This window comes from Hemitrygon akajei, chromosome 30 (assembly GCF_048418815.1).
Source record: "Hemitrygon akajei chromosome 30, sHemAka1.3, whole genome shotgun sequence".
Lineage (NCBI taxonomy): Eukaryota > Metazoa > Chordata > Chondrichthyes > Myliobatiformes > Dasyatidae > Hemitrygon > Hemitrygon akajei.
Genome location: NC_133153.1, coordinates 40618053 through 40638022, shown reverse-complemented (window position 1 = coordinate 40638022; position 19970 = coordinate 40618053). Strand labels below are relative to the sequence as shown.

Here is a 19970-nt window from a genome sequence, read left to right as displayed (position 1 = left end):
ACCAGAGAGATATTCTGTAATGATCAATAAACCAATTGTTTGGGATCAAATGATCTTGCCTGGAGCCTCAGGGCTGGGTATGTCTGTACTTGTGCCATTTCCCTGCCCTGGTACTCCTCTGCCACCTGTCCCACACCCCTCCTGCGAAGCTCCACCCTCACTATTCTCAACATCCGCTGCTCCTGCCAGATTTACAAATTCGCTCTCTGCTCCACGTTGACAAATATAATACTGCACAAAAGTCTAAAGCAAGATAGATAGATATATATATATATATACACATACACGCCTAAGACTTGTGCACAAGACTGTATTTATTGTGTTTTTCTATTATTGTTTTCTTTATCTCATTGTGTTTTGTGTTGCATCAGATCCTGAGTGACAGTTATCGTATTCTCCCTTACACTTATACACTGAAAATTACATTAAACAATCATGAGTTTTGGGTTCTGATGTGAGCAGTGGTGTTAAGCTAATGCGCTGGCTGTCTGTTGTTCACTATACTGAGGATATATTGGACATGCTGTCAACACAGGATTGAGTCAAGAGTCATTTATCTAACAGAGGAGGTGTCATAACAAGGCAGGAATGTCTTTCCAATCCAGCTGCTGCATTCAGCCTCTGTTTTGATTGTCTTTGTCCCACTAAACAAAGATCCACTTTGTAAAGCTCAACCCAGCTCATGGCAAAATATCGCTTCATTTGGAATACAATAGCATGAACGAACTTTCTCATCCGAGCAGGCTGCAGGCCACAGAGAGGGGCAATTATCTGTCTGAATCCTGGCTTATGCATCTGATCTATGAATGTGCACAACAGAGTCAACCTTCAGGCCAACAGCGTCCTGTTAATGGGGTCTGACTTACGGAACTGCCGGCATTATCTCATCTGCACTTGTCTAAAAATTAAAGCAGGTTTCAACCTCTTCAGCAAAGAGTCCCCAAGTATTCCAGCCCTTCAGTCACTGCGTTCAATAACAGAATCTTCAAGTTGTTAATTATAAAGCTTTCAAAGACGTCTTAGAGCCCAAATGTTCAGTAAGTCAAAAGGCCGGATCTTAACTCCGCGGTCTGGAAGCTGTAGCATCAGTTGCCATTGTGACATTGCTTTTCCTGGGCACAGGGTGGCATCGTTCCAAACTACAATGGGGACGGCACAATAAAAACACTTTATTGGCCATGAAGCACTTTGGAACTTCCTGAGGCTGTGAAAGGTGCTACGGAAACTTCAAAAAGGTCAAAGTAAATTTGTAACGGAAGTACATATATGTCACCATATCCAGCTTGAGAGTCACTTTGCAGGCATTTACAGGAACATAAAGAACTACAGTAAAAAATCCACAGATAAACAAAGTCAGACATCCAAAGTGTAAAAGAATAAGAAATTAAAATGAGAGACTGGGGTGGGGGGAGGGGAGAGAGGGTGGGGGGAGGGGAGAGAGGGAGAGGGGGGAGAGAGAGAGAGGAGAGAGTGGGGGGAAGAGAGGGAGAGGAGGGAGAGAGATGGGAGGAGAGGGGGTAGAGGGGCAGTGAGGGGGGAGAGGGGGAGGGGGAGAGAGCTGAGAATATGAGTTCAGTGTTGAAGTGAGTGAAGTTGTCCATGTTGGTTCAGGAACTTAATGGTTGAAGTGTAATAACTGTTCCTTTACTGGGTGGTGTGGACCCAAGACAAACCTTTCTTCTTTTGTCTTCAATTGAGGCCAAGACTGTGGGCATCTGCCTCTGAGTTGTACTGAACATGCTGGCCTTACTCCAACACCACCAGCAAATAGACTCCTAGTACTTAGAAGATGAAAGGACAGACATTGCCCAGATTGCCAGAGCAAATGTCCAAGTGAAATACACTGCTGATATTTCAAATTAATAGCACGCCATAAACTATTTCAATCATTCTGGGTGCCTGCCAGCCATCTGGATTAATATTGCAACACCAGAAATAAGCTATTTATTACATTACTGATGCACCTGAATACAAATAGAACTCCCTGTGTAAAGCATTCACAAACACATTTAGGCACGGCTAGTAAATAGGAGCAGAATGAGGCCATTTGGCCTTTCGCGTCTGCTCTGCCATTTTTAAAAGACTGATCCATTTCCCTCTCGGCTCCAATCTCCCACCTTCTCCCCATAACCCTTTATTCCCTGACCAGTCAAGAATCTATCAACTTCTGCCATAATTCCTCACCTCTGTTCTAAAAGGACACCACTCTATTTTGAAGCTGTGTCCTCTGGTCTTAGACTCTCCCACCAAAGGAAACATCCTCTCCACATCCACTGTATCTGTGTCCTCTGGTCTTAGACTCTCCCACCAAAGGAAACATCCTCTCCACATCCACTGTATCTGTGTCCTCTGGTCTTAGACTCTCCCACCAAAGGAAACATCCTCTCCACATCCACTGTATCTGTGTCCTCTGGTCTTAGACTCTCCCACCAAAGGAAACATCCTCTCCACATCCACTGTATCTGTGTCCTCTGGTCTTAGACTCTCCCACCAAAGGAAACATCCTCTCCACATCCACTGTATCTGTGTCCTCTGGTCTTAGACTCTCCCACCAAAGGAAACATCCTCTCCACATCCACTGTATCTGTGGCCTCTGGTCTTAGACTCTCCCACCAAAGGAAACATCCTCTCTACTTCCACTGTATCTGTGTCCTCTGGTCTTAGACTCTCCCACCAAAGGAAACATCCTCTCCACATCCACTGTATCTGTGTCCTCTGGTCTTAGACTCTCCCACCAAAGGAAACATCCTCTCCACATCCACTGTATCTGTGTCCTCTGGTCTTAGACTCTCCCACCAAAGGAAACATCCTCTCCACATCCACTGTATCTGTGTCCTCTGGTCTTAGACTCTCCCACCAAAGGAAACATCCTCTCCACATCCACTGTATCTGTGTCCTCTGGTCTTAGACTCTCCCACCAAAGGAAACATCCTCTCCACATCCACTGTATCTGTGTCCTCTGGTCTTAGACTCTCCCACCAAAGGAAACATCCTCTCCACATCCACTGTATCTGTGTCCTCTGGTCTTAGACTCTCCCACCAAAGGAAACATCCTCTCCACATCCACTGTATCTGTGTCCTCTGGTCTTAGACTCTCCCACCAAAGGAAACATCCTCTCCACATCCACTCTGCTGAGGCCTTTCACCATTTGATAAGTTTTAATAAGGTTTCCATGTGAGACCTCAAGAAGATCTATGCTGGTCTCAGACCCTCAATCTGTCATCCCAACTCCTCAATCTTTCAAACATTTGCCCCCTCCCTACAATGGAACACATCTACACAGGGTGCTGTCTCAGGACAGCAGCAACAAACATCAGGACACCCACCATCCAGGACATGCTCTCCTCTCGCTGCTGCCATCGAAAGGAGGTACAGGAGCCTCAGGACTCACACCACCACGTTCAGGAACAGATAATATCCTTCAGCCATCAGGCTCTTGAACCAGTGTGGATAACTTCACTCACCTCAACACTGAATTGATTGCACAACCTATGGCTCATTTTAAGGATTTTACAATCCATATTCTCAGATTGATTTTTGTTTGCATTTCTACAGTTTGTCTTCTTTCCCACATTGGTTGTTTGTCAGTACTTATGTGTAGTTTTTTAATTAGTTCTGTTGTGTTCCTCTGCCTTCAAGAAAATGAATCTTCGGGTTGTATTTGGTGACGTATACAGTGCCTATAAAGAGTATTCGCTGCCCCCTCCCCCCCAAAGTTTTCATGCTTTATTGTTTTACAACATTGAATCACAGTGGATCTAATTTTGCTTTTTTTTGGAAACAAATCAACAGAAAAAGATTCTTTCATGTCAAAATGAAAACAGATGTCTACAAAGTGATCTATGTTTATTACAAATATAAAACACAAAATAATAGATTGCATAAGTATTCACCCCCATCAAGACAGTATTTGGTAGATGCACCTTTGGCAGCACTTGCAGCCTCCAGTCTGTGTGGATAGGTCTCTATCAGCTTTGCACATCTGGACACTGCAAATTTTTCCCATTCTTCTTTACAAAACTGTTCACACTGTGTCATACTGCAGGGGATCATGAGTGAACAGCCCTTTTTCAAGTCCAGCTGCAAATTCTCAATTGGATTGAGGTCTGGACTCTGACTTGGCCACTCCAGGACATTAACTTTGTTATTTTTAAGCCACTCCTGTGTAGCTTTGGCTTTATGCTTGGGGTCATTGTCTTGCTGGGGGAAAAAAATCTTCTCACAGGTCACAGTTCTCTTGCAGACTGCATCAGGTTTTCCTCCAGGACTTCCCTGTATTTTGCTGCATTCATTTGACCCTCTACCTTCTCAAGCCTTCCAGGACCTGCTGCAGTGAAGCATCCCCACAGCATGATGCAGCCACCACCATGCTTCACATAGGGATGGTGTGTTTTTGATGATGTGTGGTGTATGGCTTACACCAAACATTTAGTCTGATGGCCAAAAAGCTCAATTTTAGTTTCATCAGACCATAGAACCTTCTTCTGGCTGACTTCAGAGCCTCCCACATGCCTTCTGGCAAACTTGAGCTGAGATTTCACGCGAGTTATTTTTCCAACAATGGCTTTCTCTCTGCCAGCTGTAGCTGGTGAAGTCCCAGGCACCAGTTGTTGTATACGCAGTATATCCCATCTCAGCCAGAGGCTTGTAACCTACCCAGATCTGTCATAGGTCTCTTGGTGGCCTCCCTCACGTCACCTTCTTGCACGGCCTGCTCTACGCAGACTTACAGCTGTGCCATATTTTTCCCGTTTCTTGATGGTTGACTTGATTGAATTCCAAGGGATATTCAGTGACTTGGAAATTATCTTGTATCCACCTCATGACTTGTGATTTTCAATAACCTTTTTGCGGAGTTGCTTGGAGTGTTCTTTTGTCTTCATGGTGTGGTTTTGGCCAGGATACTGACTCACCAGCAGCTGGACCTTCCAGACACAGGTGTATTTTTACTGCAGTCAATTGAAACACCTTGACTGCACACAGGTGATCTCCGTTTAACTCATTATGTGACTTCTAAAACTAATTGGCTGCACCAGTGATGAGTTGGTGTGTCACATTAAAGGGGGTGAATACTTATGCAATCAATTATTTTGTATTTTATATTTGTAATTAATTTAAATCACTTTGTAGAGATCTGTTGTCACTTCGACACAAAAGTCTTTTTCTGTTGATTAGCGTCAAAAAAAGCCAAATTAAATCCACCGTGATTCAATGTTGTAAAACAACACAACATGAAAACTTCCAAGGAGTGGGGTGAATACTTTGATAATAAATTTACTTTGACTTTATCTACCTCAACAAAAGAGGCAGTGGTTTATTAGTAACTGTAAGGATTAACCAATATATGATCTGAAACACAGATTCGGCTCCTCTCTCCATCGATGCTGTTTGATATAATTAGTGTTCCATGCATCTTAAACCGAGAATCTGGTTTACTATTGTCACACGTAGAGAGGTATGGTGAAAAACTTTGTTTTGTGTGCCATCCCTATAGTTCATTCATCACATCTGTACTCATAGTACAAGGGAAAATGTAATCTAGTAACGAGTCCTTCTGGCCCAATTACATCCATGTGACCAATAACCTGTTAAGTTTTTAGACTGTGGGAGGAAACCGGAGCACCCGGTGGAAACCCACGCAGTCACAGGGAGAACATACAAACTCCTTACAGAGCATAGTGGGAAATGAACCCGGATCATTGGCACTGTATAGGGTTATGCTAACAGCTATGTTCCCATGCCACCCGGGAACAACAAAATGCAAAATCGAGTGTGACAGAATATAATGTTAATTCTAATCCATACAGAGTCTGCCAGCTCCTGGCAAATACTTGTTCTAGTCAGTGCCATTATTGTTGTATACCACGTGATTCTCCTGTCCAACAGGTTCTCAGTACACCAAAGCCCTTAAACAGGAAAAACTCCAAAAAGTAGTGGATATGGCCCAGTCCATCACGGGTAAATCCCTCCCCACCATTGAGCACATCTACAAGGAGCATAGTCACAGGAAGGCAGCATCCATCATCAGGGATCCCCACCACCCAAGACATGCTCCCCCTCTTTTCCTTCACTACATCGACAACTGCATTGGCGCTGCCTCTTGTACGCATGCTGAGCTCGTCGACTTCATTAACTTTGCCTCCAACTTTCACCCTGCCCTCAAATGTACCTGGTCCATTTCCGACACCTCCCTCCCCTTTCTTGATCTTTCTGTCTCCATCTCTGGAGACGGCCTATCTACTGATATCTACTATAAGCCTACAGACTCTCACAGCTACCTGGACTATTCCTCTTCCCTCCTTGTCTCTTGCAAAAATGCTATCCCCTTCTCACAAATCCTCCGTCTCCGCCACATCTGCTCTCAGGATGAGGCTTTTCATTCCAGGACGAAGGAGATGTCTTCCTTTTTTAAACAAAAGGGCTTCCCTTTGTCCACCATCAACTCTGCTCTCAAACGCATCTCTCCCATTTCCCGCACATCTGCCCTTACCCCATCCACCCGCCACCCCACTCGGGATAGGGTTCCCCTTGTCCTTACCTACCACCCCACCAGCCTCCAGGTCTAATGTATAATTCTCCGTAACTTCTGTCACCTCCAACGGGATCCCACTACCAAACACATTTTTCCCTCCCCCCCGTTTCTGCTTTTCGCAGGGATCGCTCCCTACGCGACTCCCTTGTCCACTCATCCCCCCCATCCCTTCCCACCGATCTCCCTCCTGGCACTTATCCTTGTAAGCGGAACAAGTGCTACACCTGCCCTTACACGTCCTCCCTCACCACCATTCAGGGCCCCAGACAGTCCTTCCAGGTGAGGCGACATTTCACCTGTGAGTCGGCTGGTGTGGTATACTGCGTCCGGTGCTCCCGGTGTGACCTTTTATATATTGGTGAGACCCGACGCAGACTGGGAGACCGTTTCACTGAACAGCTACGCTCGGTCCGCCAGAAAAAGCAGGATCTCCCAGTGGCCACACATTTTAATTCCACGTCCCATTCCCATTCTGATAGGCCTCCTCTATTGTCAAAATGAATCCAAACTCAGGTTGGAGGAACAACACCTTATATACCGGCTGGGTAGCCTCCAACCTGATGGCATGAACATTGACTTCTCTAACTTCCGTTAATGCCCCTCCTCCCCTTCTTAATCCATCCCTGACATATTTAGTTGTTTGCCTGTTCTCCATCTCCCTCTGGTGCTCCCCCCCCCCTTCTTTCTCCTGAGGCCTCCTGTCCCATGATCCTTTCCCTTCTCCAGCTCTGTATCACTTTCGCCAATCACCTTTCCAGCTCTTAGCTTCATCCCACCCCCTCCGGTCTTCTCCTATCATTTCGCATTTCCCCCTCCCCCCACTACTTTCAAATCTCTTACTATCTTTCCTTTCGGTTAGTCCTGACAAAGGGTCTCAGCCCGAAACGCCGACAGCGCTTCTCCCTATAGATGCTGCTTGGCCTGCTGTGTTCCACCAGCATTTTGTGTGTGTTGTTGTTTGAATTTCCAGCATCTGCAGATTTCCTTGTGTTTCCTCTCTCCTCGCTGCTGCCATCAGAACGGAGGTACAGGAGCCTCAGGACTCACACCACCAGCTTCAGGAACAGTTATTACCCCTCAAACATCAGGCTCCTGAACCAGTGGGGCTAACTTCAATCAGCCCAACACTGAAATGTTTGCACAACCAGTGAACTCACTTTTAAGGACTCGATAATGTGTGTTCTCGGTACTTATTGCTTGCTTGCTTGCTTATTTATCTATCTATCTATCGACTTATTTATTTATTCATTATTCTTGCACAGTTTGTTGTCTTTTGCACACTGGTTGATTGTCTCTGTGGTATATGGCTTTACATTGATTCTATTGTGTTTCTATTTACTGTTAATGCCTGCCAGTAAACAAATCTCAGGATTGTATGTGCTGACATATACGATACACACACACACTTCCATAATAAATATACACTGAATGAACAGCATGTTCCTCCATATGGACACATTACACCCATGTGACTCTATTGTCCAATGAGGTCCCAGTATGTTGCTCCATATGGATACTATACACTCCTAGCCTTGTAACTAAACTGTACCTTGCAGATTCCATTGATGCACATGTCTCGGCTGGTGTTCCCCTCAAAGCACAGAGTTCCATCAGTCACGGCATCCAGCATCTTCACTGCGAAATAGCCTTCTACAGGTCGGCAGTGTAGCTCACAAGGATTAACTGGAGACACAGTCACACCATGGGAAAAGTCAAATAAACTCCAGTCACTCAACTTACTGCAATTTCTTTAGTAAGACTATTTGTTATTTAGAGGTACTGCGTGATATCAGACCCTTTCAGCCCAAAGAGCTGTGCCACCCCAATATACCTGTGTGGCTAACCAACCTATGAATTTGTAGGACTTAGGAATGTGGAGGAAACTAGAGCACCCGGAGGAAACCCACTCAGTCACAGAGAGAGCTTACAGGCTCCATAGTGATGGGTGAGGGATGGTGAGGGACTTTAATGATCGATGCCCCCTTCGTGAGGACCAACGAGGGGTAAATGGGACTAACTCGAGTGGACAGCTTGGACAGTACGAGCAAGTTGGGCCAAAGGGCCTGTTTCCTTGCTGCATAACCCACTCTGTGATTCGAAAGCAAAACCTGTGGAACTTCCCACAGGCACCGAAGCTACAGAGAGGTCAGACATGGACCTCGCCGCAGAGTTGAGAGCTCGGATTTCTGAAAAAAACGGATTTCAGCAAAAATAAAATTGAACGTTCCCCAGAATTTCCACCTGTGCGTCACAGGAAATCAGCAACAGGCTAATTTTAGCATCTCAGATCAGCTGAGTCCGAGTGTCAGGCTCAAAAGAAACCATTCAAGATGTGAGATTGTTTATTGTCCTTATTCAGTACTCAAGTGTAAAGGAGAACAAAATGATTGATACTTCGGATCTGTTGCAGCATAAAAAAACACAATAAGCATAAAACGCAATAAACGTAACTATAAACGCAATCCAATAAAACACAATGTACAAGTAACAGTTGATGGTGGCTGTATATACACAAGAGATCAGTTATCTATCTATCTATTGAGATACAGTGTGGAATTGGACATTCCAGCCCTTCGAGTCACACTGCCCAACTACCCCTGATTTAACCCGAGCCTAATCATGGACAATTTACAATGACCAATTAACCTGCCGACTGTTTCATGTCTGGACTGTAGGAGGAAATCAGAGGGCCCGGAAGAAACCCACGCGGTCACGAGGAGAACGTACAAACTGCTTCCAGGCAGTGGTGGGAATTGAACCCGGGTCGCTGGTTCTGTAAAGCGTTGTGCTAACCACTACGCTACTGTGCTGCCCCATTATATACTGTACATCGACTGATTGTATGTACGTAAAGTGACGATCGGTGCAGGAGTATCTGTACACAAGGTGACTGCCAGGAAATAATAAAGTGACAAAGTGACTCTTGACAAGAGAAACGCTTCTCGGTAGCAGCAGGACAAATGAAAGCACAATAGGACAGTGACTAATCTTCTGGTGTTTTTTGAGGATGTAACTATGAAGATGGACAAGGGAGAGCCAGTGGATGTAGTGTACCTGGACTTCCAGAAAGCTTTTGATAAAGTCCCACATAGGACATTAGTGGGCAAAATTAGGGCACATGGTATTGGGGGCAGAGTACTGACATGGATTGAAAATTGGCTGGCTGACAGGAAACAGTAGCGATTAACGGGTCCCTTTCGGAATGGCAGGCTGTGACCGGTGGGGTACCGCAAGGTTCGGTGCTGGGACCGCAGCTGTTTACAATATACATTAATGATTTAGATGAAGGGATTAAAAGTAACATTAGCAAATTTGCTGACGACACAAAGCTGGGTGGCAGTGTGAAATGTCAGGAGGATGTTATGAGAATGCAGGGTGACTTGGACAGGTTGGGTGAGTGGGCAAATGTATGGCAGATGCAGTTTAATGTGGATAAATGTGAGGTTATCCACTTTGGTGGCAAGAACAGGAAGGCAGATTACTATCTAAATGGAGTCAAGTTAGGAAAAGGGGAAGTACAATGAGATCTAGGTGTTCTTGTATATCAGTCAATGAAAGCAAGCATGCAGGTACAGCAGGCAGTGAAGAAAGCTAATGGCATGCTGGCCTTTATAACAAGAGGAATTGAGTATAGGAGTAAAGAGGTCCTTCTGCAGCTGTACAGGGCCCTGGTGAGACCCCACCTGGAGTATTGTGTGCAGTTTTGGTCTCCAAATTTGAGGAAGGACATTCTTGCTATTGAGGGAGTGCAGCGTAGGTTCACAAGGTTAATTCCCGGAATGGCGGGACTGTCATATGTTGAAAGATTGGAGCGACTGGGCTTGTATACACTGGAATTTAGAAGGATGAGGGGGATCTCTGATTGAAACATATAAGATTATTAAGGGATTGGACACAATGGACACAATTCCTAAACAGAAGCATGTTCCTGCTGATGGGTGAGTCCAGAACTAGAGGCCACAGTTTAAGAATAAGGGGTAGGCCATTTAGAACAGAGATGCGGAAAAACTTTTTCACCCAGAGAGTGGTGGATATGTGGAATGCTCTGCCCCAGAAGGCAGTGGAGGCCAAGTCTCTGGATGCATTCAAGAGAGAGTTAGATAGAGCTCTTATAGATAGCGTGGTCAAGGGATATGGGGAGAGGGCAGGAACGGGGTACTGATTGTGTATGATCAGCCATGATCACAGTGAATGGCGGTGCTGGCTAGAAGGGCCGAATGGCCTACTCCTGCACCTACTGTCTATTGACTGTCAGTGTAGGGATGAGGTGTGGAGTGTCAGTGTGGAGTGACAGTGAATGGAGGATGAAGGGGGTGGTGAGGGACTGTGGAGAGGAGTGTGTCAGTGTGAAGTGACAGTGAATGGGGATGAAGGGGGTGGTGAGGGACTGTGGAGAGGAGTGTGTCAGTGTAGGGATGAGGTGTGGAGTGACAGTGAATGGAGGATGAAGGGGCTGGTGAGGGTCTGTGGAGAGGAGTGTGTCAGTGTAGGGATGAGGTGTGGAGTGACAGTGAATGGAGGATGAAGGGGGTGGTGAGGGACTGTGGAGAGGAGTGTGTCAGTGTAGGGATGAGGTGTGGAGTGTCAGTGTGAAGTGACAGTGAATGGGGAGGGGAAGGAGGGGGTGCTGAGGGACTGTGGAGACGAGTGGAGAGGAGAGGCTGACATGCATGTAGTGTTGGTGAGGTGGGGTAATGGCTGCCGCTGTTGATCAGTCTGATGAATTTGGGGAGGTAACTGTTTTTGAGTCCAGTGGTTCTGCCATGGATTTTGCACTTTGTTGATGTCCGCCCTTTCAAAGAGCGATTAATAAAACAAAAATCAAGAACATGGACTGTTGGGCTGGGTAACAGCTTCTTCCCCCAGGCTGTGAGACTCCTGAGCAACAAGCTGCAACTCAGTTCACATTATTTATGACTGAGCCAGTAGTGCTAATACTGTTTCATATGCACTTTATTTCAACTTGTGCAGCTATGGAATTTTTAAATTATCTGTTAATATTATTGTGTTGATATGATTTTATGAGCTGAATGTGATATATGTACTGTGTCCCTGAGGAACATTGCTTCATTTAGCTGTATACGTGTGTATGGTTGACTGACAATAGACTTGAACTTGAAATCAATGAGCAAAGTTATTTATTTCTGGATTGGTTGATTTATTTAGAGACACTGCACAGAACAGGTCTTCCAGCCCAACAAGTTGCAATGCCCTATAATCCACCTGTTTAACCCTGGTCTAATCACAGACCAACTTACGATGACCAATTAACATGCTAACTGGGACGTCTTCGGACTGTGGGAAGAAAGTGGAGCACCCAGAGGGAACCTACGTGGTCGCGGGGAGATCGTACAAACTCCATGCAGGCAGCGCCGGGAATGAATTCCAAACTCTGGGGTGCCACGAGCTGTCTGTGCATCACGCTAATTGCTGGTAAAGCATGAAGGATGACAGTCAACACCAGGAACTAAATACGGACTTACTTCTGCTGAGAACGGGGATCCACTTGTGGAGCTTCCCCTTGTAAGGCATGGCGTCAAACTGACTGCACTGCAGGTGACGGAAGGAAGGTGCTTCTGACCCACAGGCTTTGACGTTGCATATCCGGAACCTCTTCCTCTCTCCGAGACAGTACGAGCCACCGTACTTGGGCCTGAAAACGAGAGGCGTCCACAGGGTATTAATTCATGGTTTAGTAGCAGCAACTGCAGGGAAATCATGGACGTTCATCATGCAAGGCCAAGCCAACCCAAATGGACCTCAATTTACATGGAACCCAGCACATTACAGCACAGAAACTGGCACCTCCAGAGTCTGTGAATCTCTGTGAGTCCATTGGGGCAGTGGAAGGCCCAGTGTCTGTGAAACTATGTCCGTAGGAGGCTGCAGGCCAAAGATGCCCTACCCTGGGGTTAGAGGGCTGTGGGTGAGGTTGGGGGGGGGGGGGGAGGGAGGAACGGGGCTTGGCTGCAATTGGCTGTACCAGCGATGACTTGGTGTGTCATTAAAGGGGGTGACTACTTATGCAATCAATTATTTTGTGTTTTATATTTGTAATTAATTTAGATCACTTTGTTGAGATCTGTTTTCACTCTGACACAAAAGCCTTTCTCTGTTAATCAGTGTCAAAAAAGCCAAATTAAATCCGCTGTGATTCAGTGTGGTAAAACAATAAAACATGAAAGCTTCCAAGGGGGCAGGGTCAATACTTCTTGTAGGCTGTGTATGAGAATAAATCTGAATTTGTGTGCCAAACTAATGAAATTAATAATCAAATCACTGCGCATTAGAATCATAGGACACTCAATTAATCTGCCAGTCACATAGACCTGCACTCGGACCGCAGCCCTCTATACCCCCACCCTCCACCCACGTACCAATCCAAATTCCTCTCAAGTATTGCAATCAAACCCGAATCCACCACTTCTGCTCGAAGCTCATTCCCACTGCTCCCCTTAATCAGTTCACCTTTCATCCTTAACCAATGACCTCTAGTTCTAGTCTCACCTAACCTCAGCGGAAAAAAGCCTGCTTGCACTTACATTGTGCACGTCCCTCATAATTTTGTATACCTCGATCGAATCTCCTCTCGTTCTCTTCCACTCCAGGGAATAAACTCCTAACATATTCCGCCTTTCCCTATAACTCGGGTCCCCAAGTTCTGATCACATCCTTGTCAGTTTTTTCCATACTCCTTCAATCTAGTTCATATCTTTGCTGAGGGTAGGTGACCAGACCAAGACACAAAAATCCAAATTATGCTTCACCAACTTCCTTTACAATTTGAACATAACATGCCATCTCCTGTACCCAATACGTTGATTTATGAAGGCCAATGTGCCTAAAATAGAGCTTTAGGCTCTATTTATGACCCTATCTACCTGTAATGTCACTTTCAAGGAATTATGGATTGGCAGTCCCAGATGAAGACAATGGCAAACCATTTTCTGAAGAATTTGCCAAGAACAATCACGGTCATAGACGATGATCGCCCACGTCATACAACACGGCACACAATGATGATGATGATCACGATTCCCAGAATCCTCCGTTCTACCACACTCCTCAGAGCCCTACGCCGTCACAGGAAGAACTTGCAAACTCCACACAGACAGCGCCAGAGGTCAGGATTGAGCTCAGCTCTTGGCTACCCCACTCTGCTGCCCTTCTGAAGATCAGTACTTTGTGGTTTGGCAGGTGCGTTGTTAAGAGTGAGAAGCATTACTACCAGGGTGAGAGAAAGGGACTGATGCTAAATGGCAACATTTGAGATTGAACGCGTGGTCACATTCCCTCTTCTCACTGCTACCATCAGGGAGAAGGCACACATTCAACGGTTCAGGAACAGCTTCTTCCCCTCTGCCTTCAGATTTCTGAATGGAGATTGAACCCATGAACACTACCTCAATACTTCTTTTCTCTCTTTTTGCACCACTTATTTATACATACATTGAAACATAGAAAACCTACAGCACAATACAGGCCCTTCGGCCCACAAAGTTGTGCCGAACATGTCCCTACCTCAGAAATTACTAGGTTTACCTATCGCCCTCTATTTTTCTAAGCTCCATGTACCTATCCAAAAGTCTCTTAAAAGACCCTATGGCATCTGCCTCCACCAGCAATTTACAGTTTTTATTATTCTGTATTACAATGTAGGGCTGCTGCATAACAACAAATTTCACAACACATGCTGGTGATATTAAACCTGATTCTGATTCGGAATCTGATTTAGGAACAGCTCCTCCCCTCTGCCATCCAATTTCTAAATAGACATCGAACCCATGAACATTATCTGACTTTTTAAAAATTACTTCCGTTTTTGCACTACTATTTTAATTGAATTAGTTTATATATATAAATGTATTTACTGTAGTTCATTTATTATGTATTGCATTGTACTGCTGCCGCTGAATTAACAAACTTCATGACATATGCCAGCGATAATAAACCTGACTCTGATATTATCTATCAACGAGACGATGACCTTCTAGCCCACATTGTACGTACTGCACGCTGCCAGGACACAAATCAAACTTTCCTCAGGATCACACTGAACTGTCTCCCACTCCGTCATCTTGTCTTACACTGACCACCCAGATGGTTCACGTCTGTGTTTTGTTTCAGCATTCTATTAATGGCCAGAACAGATGTAGTTAACCCTTCAGGTCTCGGTGCAAAGCTCTCCCAGACAGCTGTAACTAAAGCTTCGCCTTGGGAACCGGCTCATCGAGGGGGAGCTGCATGGTCAGGGGGAGGCTGTGTATTTAATATGAGGCGTAGGTCGTGTGAGCATCTGTTTTGTCCAGTGTTAGAGACTGTGATACTCGTGAAGCAAAACAACAGTCGTGAGGCAGTGGTGAGATCTTTTCCTCAACTACGCTCAAGATCCTGGGCGCCGACACCTCAGAGGAACTATCCAGAACCCAACATACTGATGTGATCACGAAGGGGGCCCACCGGGGTCTCTACTTATTTCGGAGTTCGAGGAGATTTGGTATGTCACCAAGGACTCTTAAATATTTCTATAAATGTATGGTGGAAAGTATTCTGAATTGAAAATAGAACACAGAACCACTCTAAACTCAATCTAATCCTTCCCTCCCACAAAGCCCTCCATTTTTCTATCATCCATGTGCCTACCTCACAGTTCTGGATGTCCCTAATGCGTCCACTTCTAACACCACCCTGGTAGTGAGTTCCATGCAGCTACCACTCACTGTGTGAAAAAACCTAACTCTTTAACATCCCTTCTACACTTTCTTCCAATCATGTCCCCTCGTATTAACCACTTCCGCCCTGGGAAAAAGTCCCCGGCTCGGAGCCTCCGAAGCACAGGACCGCAAGAGGCTGAGAGGTTTAGACTCAGCCAACTCCATCATTGAGGGCATCTTCAAAACACAATACCCCGAGAAGGTGGCATTCTTCATGAAGGGTTTCCGTCACCCAGGGCAAGCCCCCTTCTCACTGCTACCGTCAAGGTGGAGTTACAGGACCCGAAGACACACACTCAACATTTTAGGAACAGCTTCTTCCCCTCCGCCATCAGGTTTCTGAACAGTGCACAAACACTACCTCACTGTCTGGCTCTGTCTGTCAGTGCAAAGAGTTTCTACAGAACTCTGCAAGTCTCAGGCACACGTGGGGTGTCTAAAGCTTTTGCACGGTACTGTATTAACCTTGTATATCGCACTGTACCGCAGCCGCAAAAAAAACACAAATTTCATTGCATGATGTGTCTGATGAGAAACCTGATTCCGATGTGGGTCTCTATTGCGGACTGAGAGTGGGAAGGGGACAGGGAGAGGGGAATCACGGATGGGAAATGGGGAAGGAGTGGGGATCACCAAGGCAACATAGGTGGGCGGAGCTAAGATGGCACTAGACAGTGACTTCTTCGAGCTCACCTGCGGAAACAGCTTATTTTAATGTCTCTCTTTTTCCATTCCAGGTCGAGGACCCTGACCTAGAGTTGCACTCAAACTTTTGTTCTTTCCGCTGATGGTTCCCCCTCCCAGGGGCTCACTGACAGACCATTTCTCGACATCCCAAGGGCTAGAAAACGAGCGTGCCTTTAGGATTCCGAGGCCTCGCGGCCCTGGGGACGAGCAATTCTAAGCCAGTGCCACCATCGCAGGACACATCAGGAGCAGCGGATCAATTGTCGGTGGTTCTGTACACAGATCGCCCCTCTCTCTCTTGCACACATTGGTGGGGAGAGCTTGTGGCCAATTCTCAAGTCGGAGAACTTGGAAAAGGCGATGCGGCAGACTTTAACACCGTAAATCAGTGAGCTGATTTGCCTATGTCTCCCCTCTCGCTGAGTGACACCCCTACGCCATTTACTAGGGAGAGAGAGAGCCTGTTGTATGTTGTATTATCTGGTGAACAATTAGTTTTTGTTGTACTGCAGATCACGGTCTTTTTTTGGGGGTCTTTGCTATTGCATGCTTGGTGGGTGGAGGTTGCTGATGCTGAAGGAGGAGGGTCGACACTTGCTACTGCTTGTGCGTGGCAGGGAGCATGGGGGGTGCTCTGGGGTTCTAACATTTTCACTATCACTCATTCCTTGGGCCACTCTTCTGTTTTATGTGGGTGTCTGTGAAGAACAAGAATTTCAGGTTGTACATTGTATATATGCGCTGATAGTGAAAGAAACTATTGAAATAATGAACTCTGTAATGATCAATAAAACAATTATTTGTAATCAAGTGACCTTGCCTGGTGTCTCAGGGCTGGGTGTATCTGCACCCACACCACCCCTGTCCCTGGCACTCCCTTCTCTGACACCTGTCACACACCCCTCCCACGTCACTTCACCTTCGTCATTCCCAACATACTCTGTTCCCGCCAGATTTACAAACTCGCTCTCTGCTCCACGTTGACAAATACGGTACTGTACAAAAGTCTTAGACATATATATGCCTTGGACCTTTGCACAGTACTGTACCTTCCCCCCACGACCACGTGGGTTTTCTCCAGATTCTCCGGTTTTCTCTGCATTCTCCTGCATTACGTAAAACCATTTTTACTGGAAGAGTCGTACATATCCCTCTCAAGCAAAGAAATCAAAACAGGAAACATGTTCCAGCAACAGCTGTCAAGAAAAGTCAATTTGGCGTCGCTTCAGCGGAAAAGACCCGTCATATTGCCAAGTTAAGCAGTAAGCCTAAAGATCGGGAAAACCTCAGAGCTCAACAAAGTCGGATAAAGAGAACACAGAACACTACAGCACAGTACAGGCACTTTATCAGCTGGCCGTGGATAACTTCACTCACAACTCCAAACTGATTCTACAAGCTAGACTCAATTCAATGGCATCTTAAAACTCATGCTACACACAGAAAATGCTGGAGGAACTCAGCAGGCCAGGCAGCGTCTATGGAAAAATGTACAGTCAACATTTTGGCCCGAGACCCTTCGGCAGGACTGGCCCGCTGAGTTCCTCCAGCATTTTGTGTGTGTTGTTTGGATTCCCAACAGCTGCAGATTTTCTCCTGTTTATGATTAAAGCTCATGTTCTCATGTGCCGAGTGACCTAAGAGGTAGCATAGCACAACACTTTACAACGCAGGTGACCCTGGTTCAATTCCTGCCGCTGCCTGTAAGGAGTTTGTATGTTCTCCCTGCGATTGCGTAGGTTTCCTCTGGGTGCCCTGGTTTCCTCCCACAGTCCAAAGTTGTACCAGTTGGTGGGTTATTAGGCATGGTAAATTGTCCCGTTATTAGGCTATGGTTAAACTGGGGATTGCTGGGCAACGCGGCTTATAGGGCCAGAAGGCCTGTTCTGAGCTGTATCTCAATAAATTAATCAATCGATAAATAAATAAATAACTTCATTTATTTGCACAATTTGTCTTCTTTTGCAGTGGTTGTTACTTTTTAATATATCTTTTTTCCATAAATTCTATTGTTTTTCTTTATTTTTCTGAAAATGCCTGCAAGAAGATGAATCTCCAGGTGGTATATGATAACATATACATACTTCGATAATAACTTGCACTTTGAACTTTGAAGAACAGGGTAATTTGGGGTTATGTTCAATCCAAGTGGCCTTGTGCTTTTTTTTTAAAAAAAGGGAGTAAAATTAACTTGCTTTCCTTTTGTGCCTCTCAAAGTCCAACCCTGGATCCTTGTGGTGAGAGGTGGGAACAGGTAAGGCCATCAGAGCTCTGGTGAAGCTGTATTGGCCAATCCCCTGTACATCAGAGCTCTGGTGAAGCTGTATAGGCCAATCCCCTGTACATCAGAGCTCTGGTGAAGCTGTATAGGCCAATCCCCTGTACATCAGAGCTCTGGTGAAGCTGTATAGGCCAATCCCCTGTACATCAGAGCTCTGGTGAAGCTGTATAGGCCAATCCCCTGTACATCAGAGCTCTGGTGAAGCTGTATAGGCCAATCCCCTGTACATCAGAGCTCTGGTGAAGCTGTATAGGCCAATCCCCTGTACAGTGGATACAATGGATTACAGAAACACTGATGAACTCCTACCAGACCATCGACTGTGGACGATGGAGACGGGAGGTCATCAATAGCCCACATTCCACTGGGAGCTAAGGGCCCAAGAGGAAGAAGTAGCTTTCTTCTTGTCCTTGTGTACAACAATTGCCTCTGAGACATTTCCCCTTTTGCTAACTGAAATAGCAGCAAATGTTTTGAACATCTGTAAGTGTGCAGTGATCCACTTTGTCAGAAAGAATGAAGGAAGGCCTCACATATAAACTCATATATGACAACCCCATCAACCTCATACATGGTAACATAGCCATACTTTGATAATAAATTGACTTTGACGTAAGATTGAAGATTGTTTAACACCTGTTCTAGTAGACAAGTGTCAAGGAGAGTGAATGGTTACTCCAGATCTGAGGCAGCACAAAAGAAACACAATGAGATAAAGAATACAATAATAAAAAGAAACTCAGTACCTCAAGTCCCTGAGCCCACCATTCAAGTATCTGAACACCACCGTTAGGTTGATACGAGCTGAGCAATCAAGGTCTTACGTGGGATTGTTGCAGTGTCTCTCTGCGCTCTGTGCTCCTGCCCCACAGGTTCGGCTGCAAGATGACCAGGAACTCCACGCTCCCCACTTTCCGTCTGTCGTCTGAGGGTGCTGGAGCGTGGGTACACATTGTCCATCGAAGCACCGCTGCAAGAGGACAGCGAGAGTTAAAATGGGAGATTATCCCTTGTTATCTGGCATGGAAGAGTCTTAGCACACAACACAACCCAGCTTAAAATCCGGCCACTGTCCGTACGGAGTTTAGACATTCCTTCCATAACCGCCTGGCGTTCCTCTGGGTGCTCCAGATTCCACAGATGTACGTATTAGTAGGCTCATCTAATAAGGCTATGGTTAAACAGGAAGGATGCCGGTGGCTTCTTGCTCTGGCTTGGAAGTCAAGAACTGAAAGCTAGCAAGAAAAGGAGAAGGCTATGAATTCTGGAATCCTTCACACCCAGGGCATCGGGGAAACTCAGTTGTTCAAAATAGCCAAGGCTGAGGTCAGGAAATGGGGAGGGGTGGCATGGCAGTGTAGCACAATGTGATTGCAGTACAGGCAACCTGGATTCCATTCCTGTCGCTGCCTGGTAAGGAGTTTGTACGTTCTCCCTGTGACCGTGTGGGTTTCCTCCGGGTGCTCCGGTTTTCTCCCACAGTGCAAATATGTACTGGGCTAAAAAGTTCATTGGTCACGTGTGTAATTTGGCACGGCAAAGTCATTGTGTATATTTAAAGCAGAGGTTGATATGTTCTTGATTAGTAAGGGCATCAAAGATTACAAGGAGAAGGCAAAAGAATAGGGTTGAAAGGGAAAACAATTCAGCCATGATAGAATGGTAGAACAGACTTGATGGGCCGAATGGTGTAATTCTTGATCAATGCCCTATGGTCTTATGGCTTGGGTTCATTGGCTGGAAGAGCTTGTTACT

At 45.7% G+C, this 19970-nt stretch overlaps 1 protein-coding gene across 2 annotated transcripts in view; it reads right to left on the bottom strand.

The window, feature by feature from the left end:
- The window catches only part of LOC140718649 (A disintegrin and metalloproteinase with thrombospondin motifs 7-like), a 193526-nt gene that overhangs the window by 90557 nt on the left and 82999 nt on the right, over positions 1 to 19970 (bottom strand). For both annotated transcript variants that reach the window (XM_073032672.1, XM_073032673.1), the window contains 3 exons: positions 19040 to 19185; positions 12017 to 12186; positions 8083 to 8216 (listed from right to left, as the gene is read on the bottom strand). In XM_073032672.1, coding sequence (XP_072888773.1) covers positions 8083 to 8216; positions 12017 to 12186; positions 19040 to 19185 — 450 coding nt within the window. The remainder of the gene's footprint in view (positions 1 to 8082; positions 8217 to 12016; positions 12187 to 19039; positions 19186 to 19970) is intronic.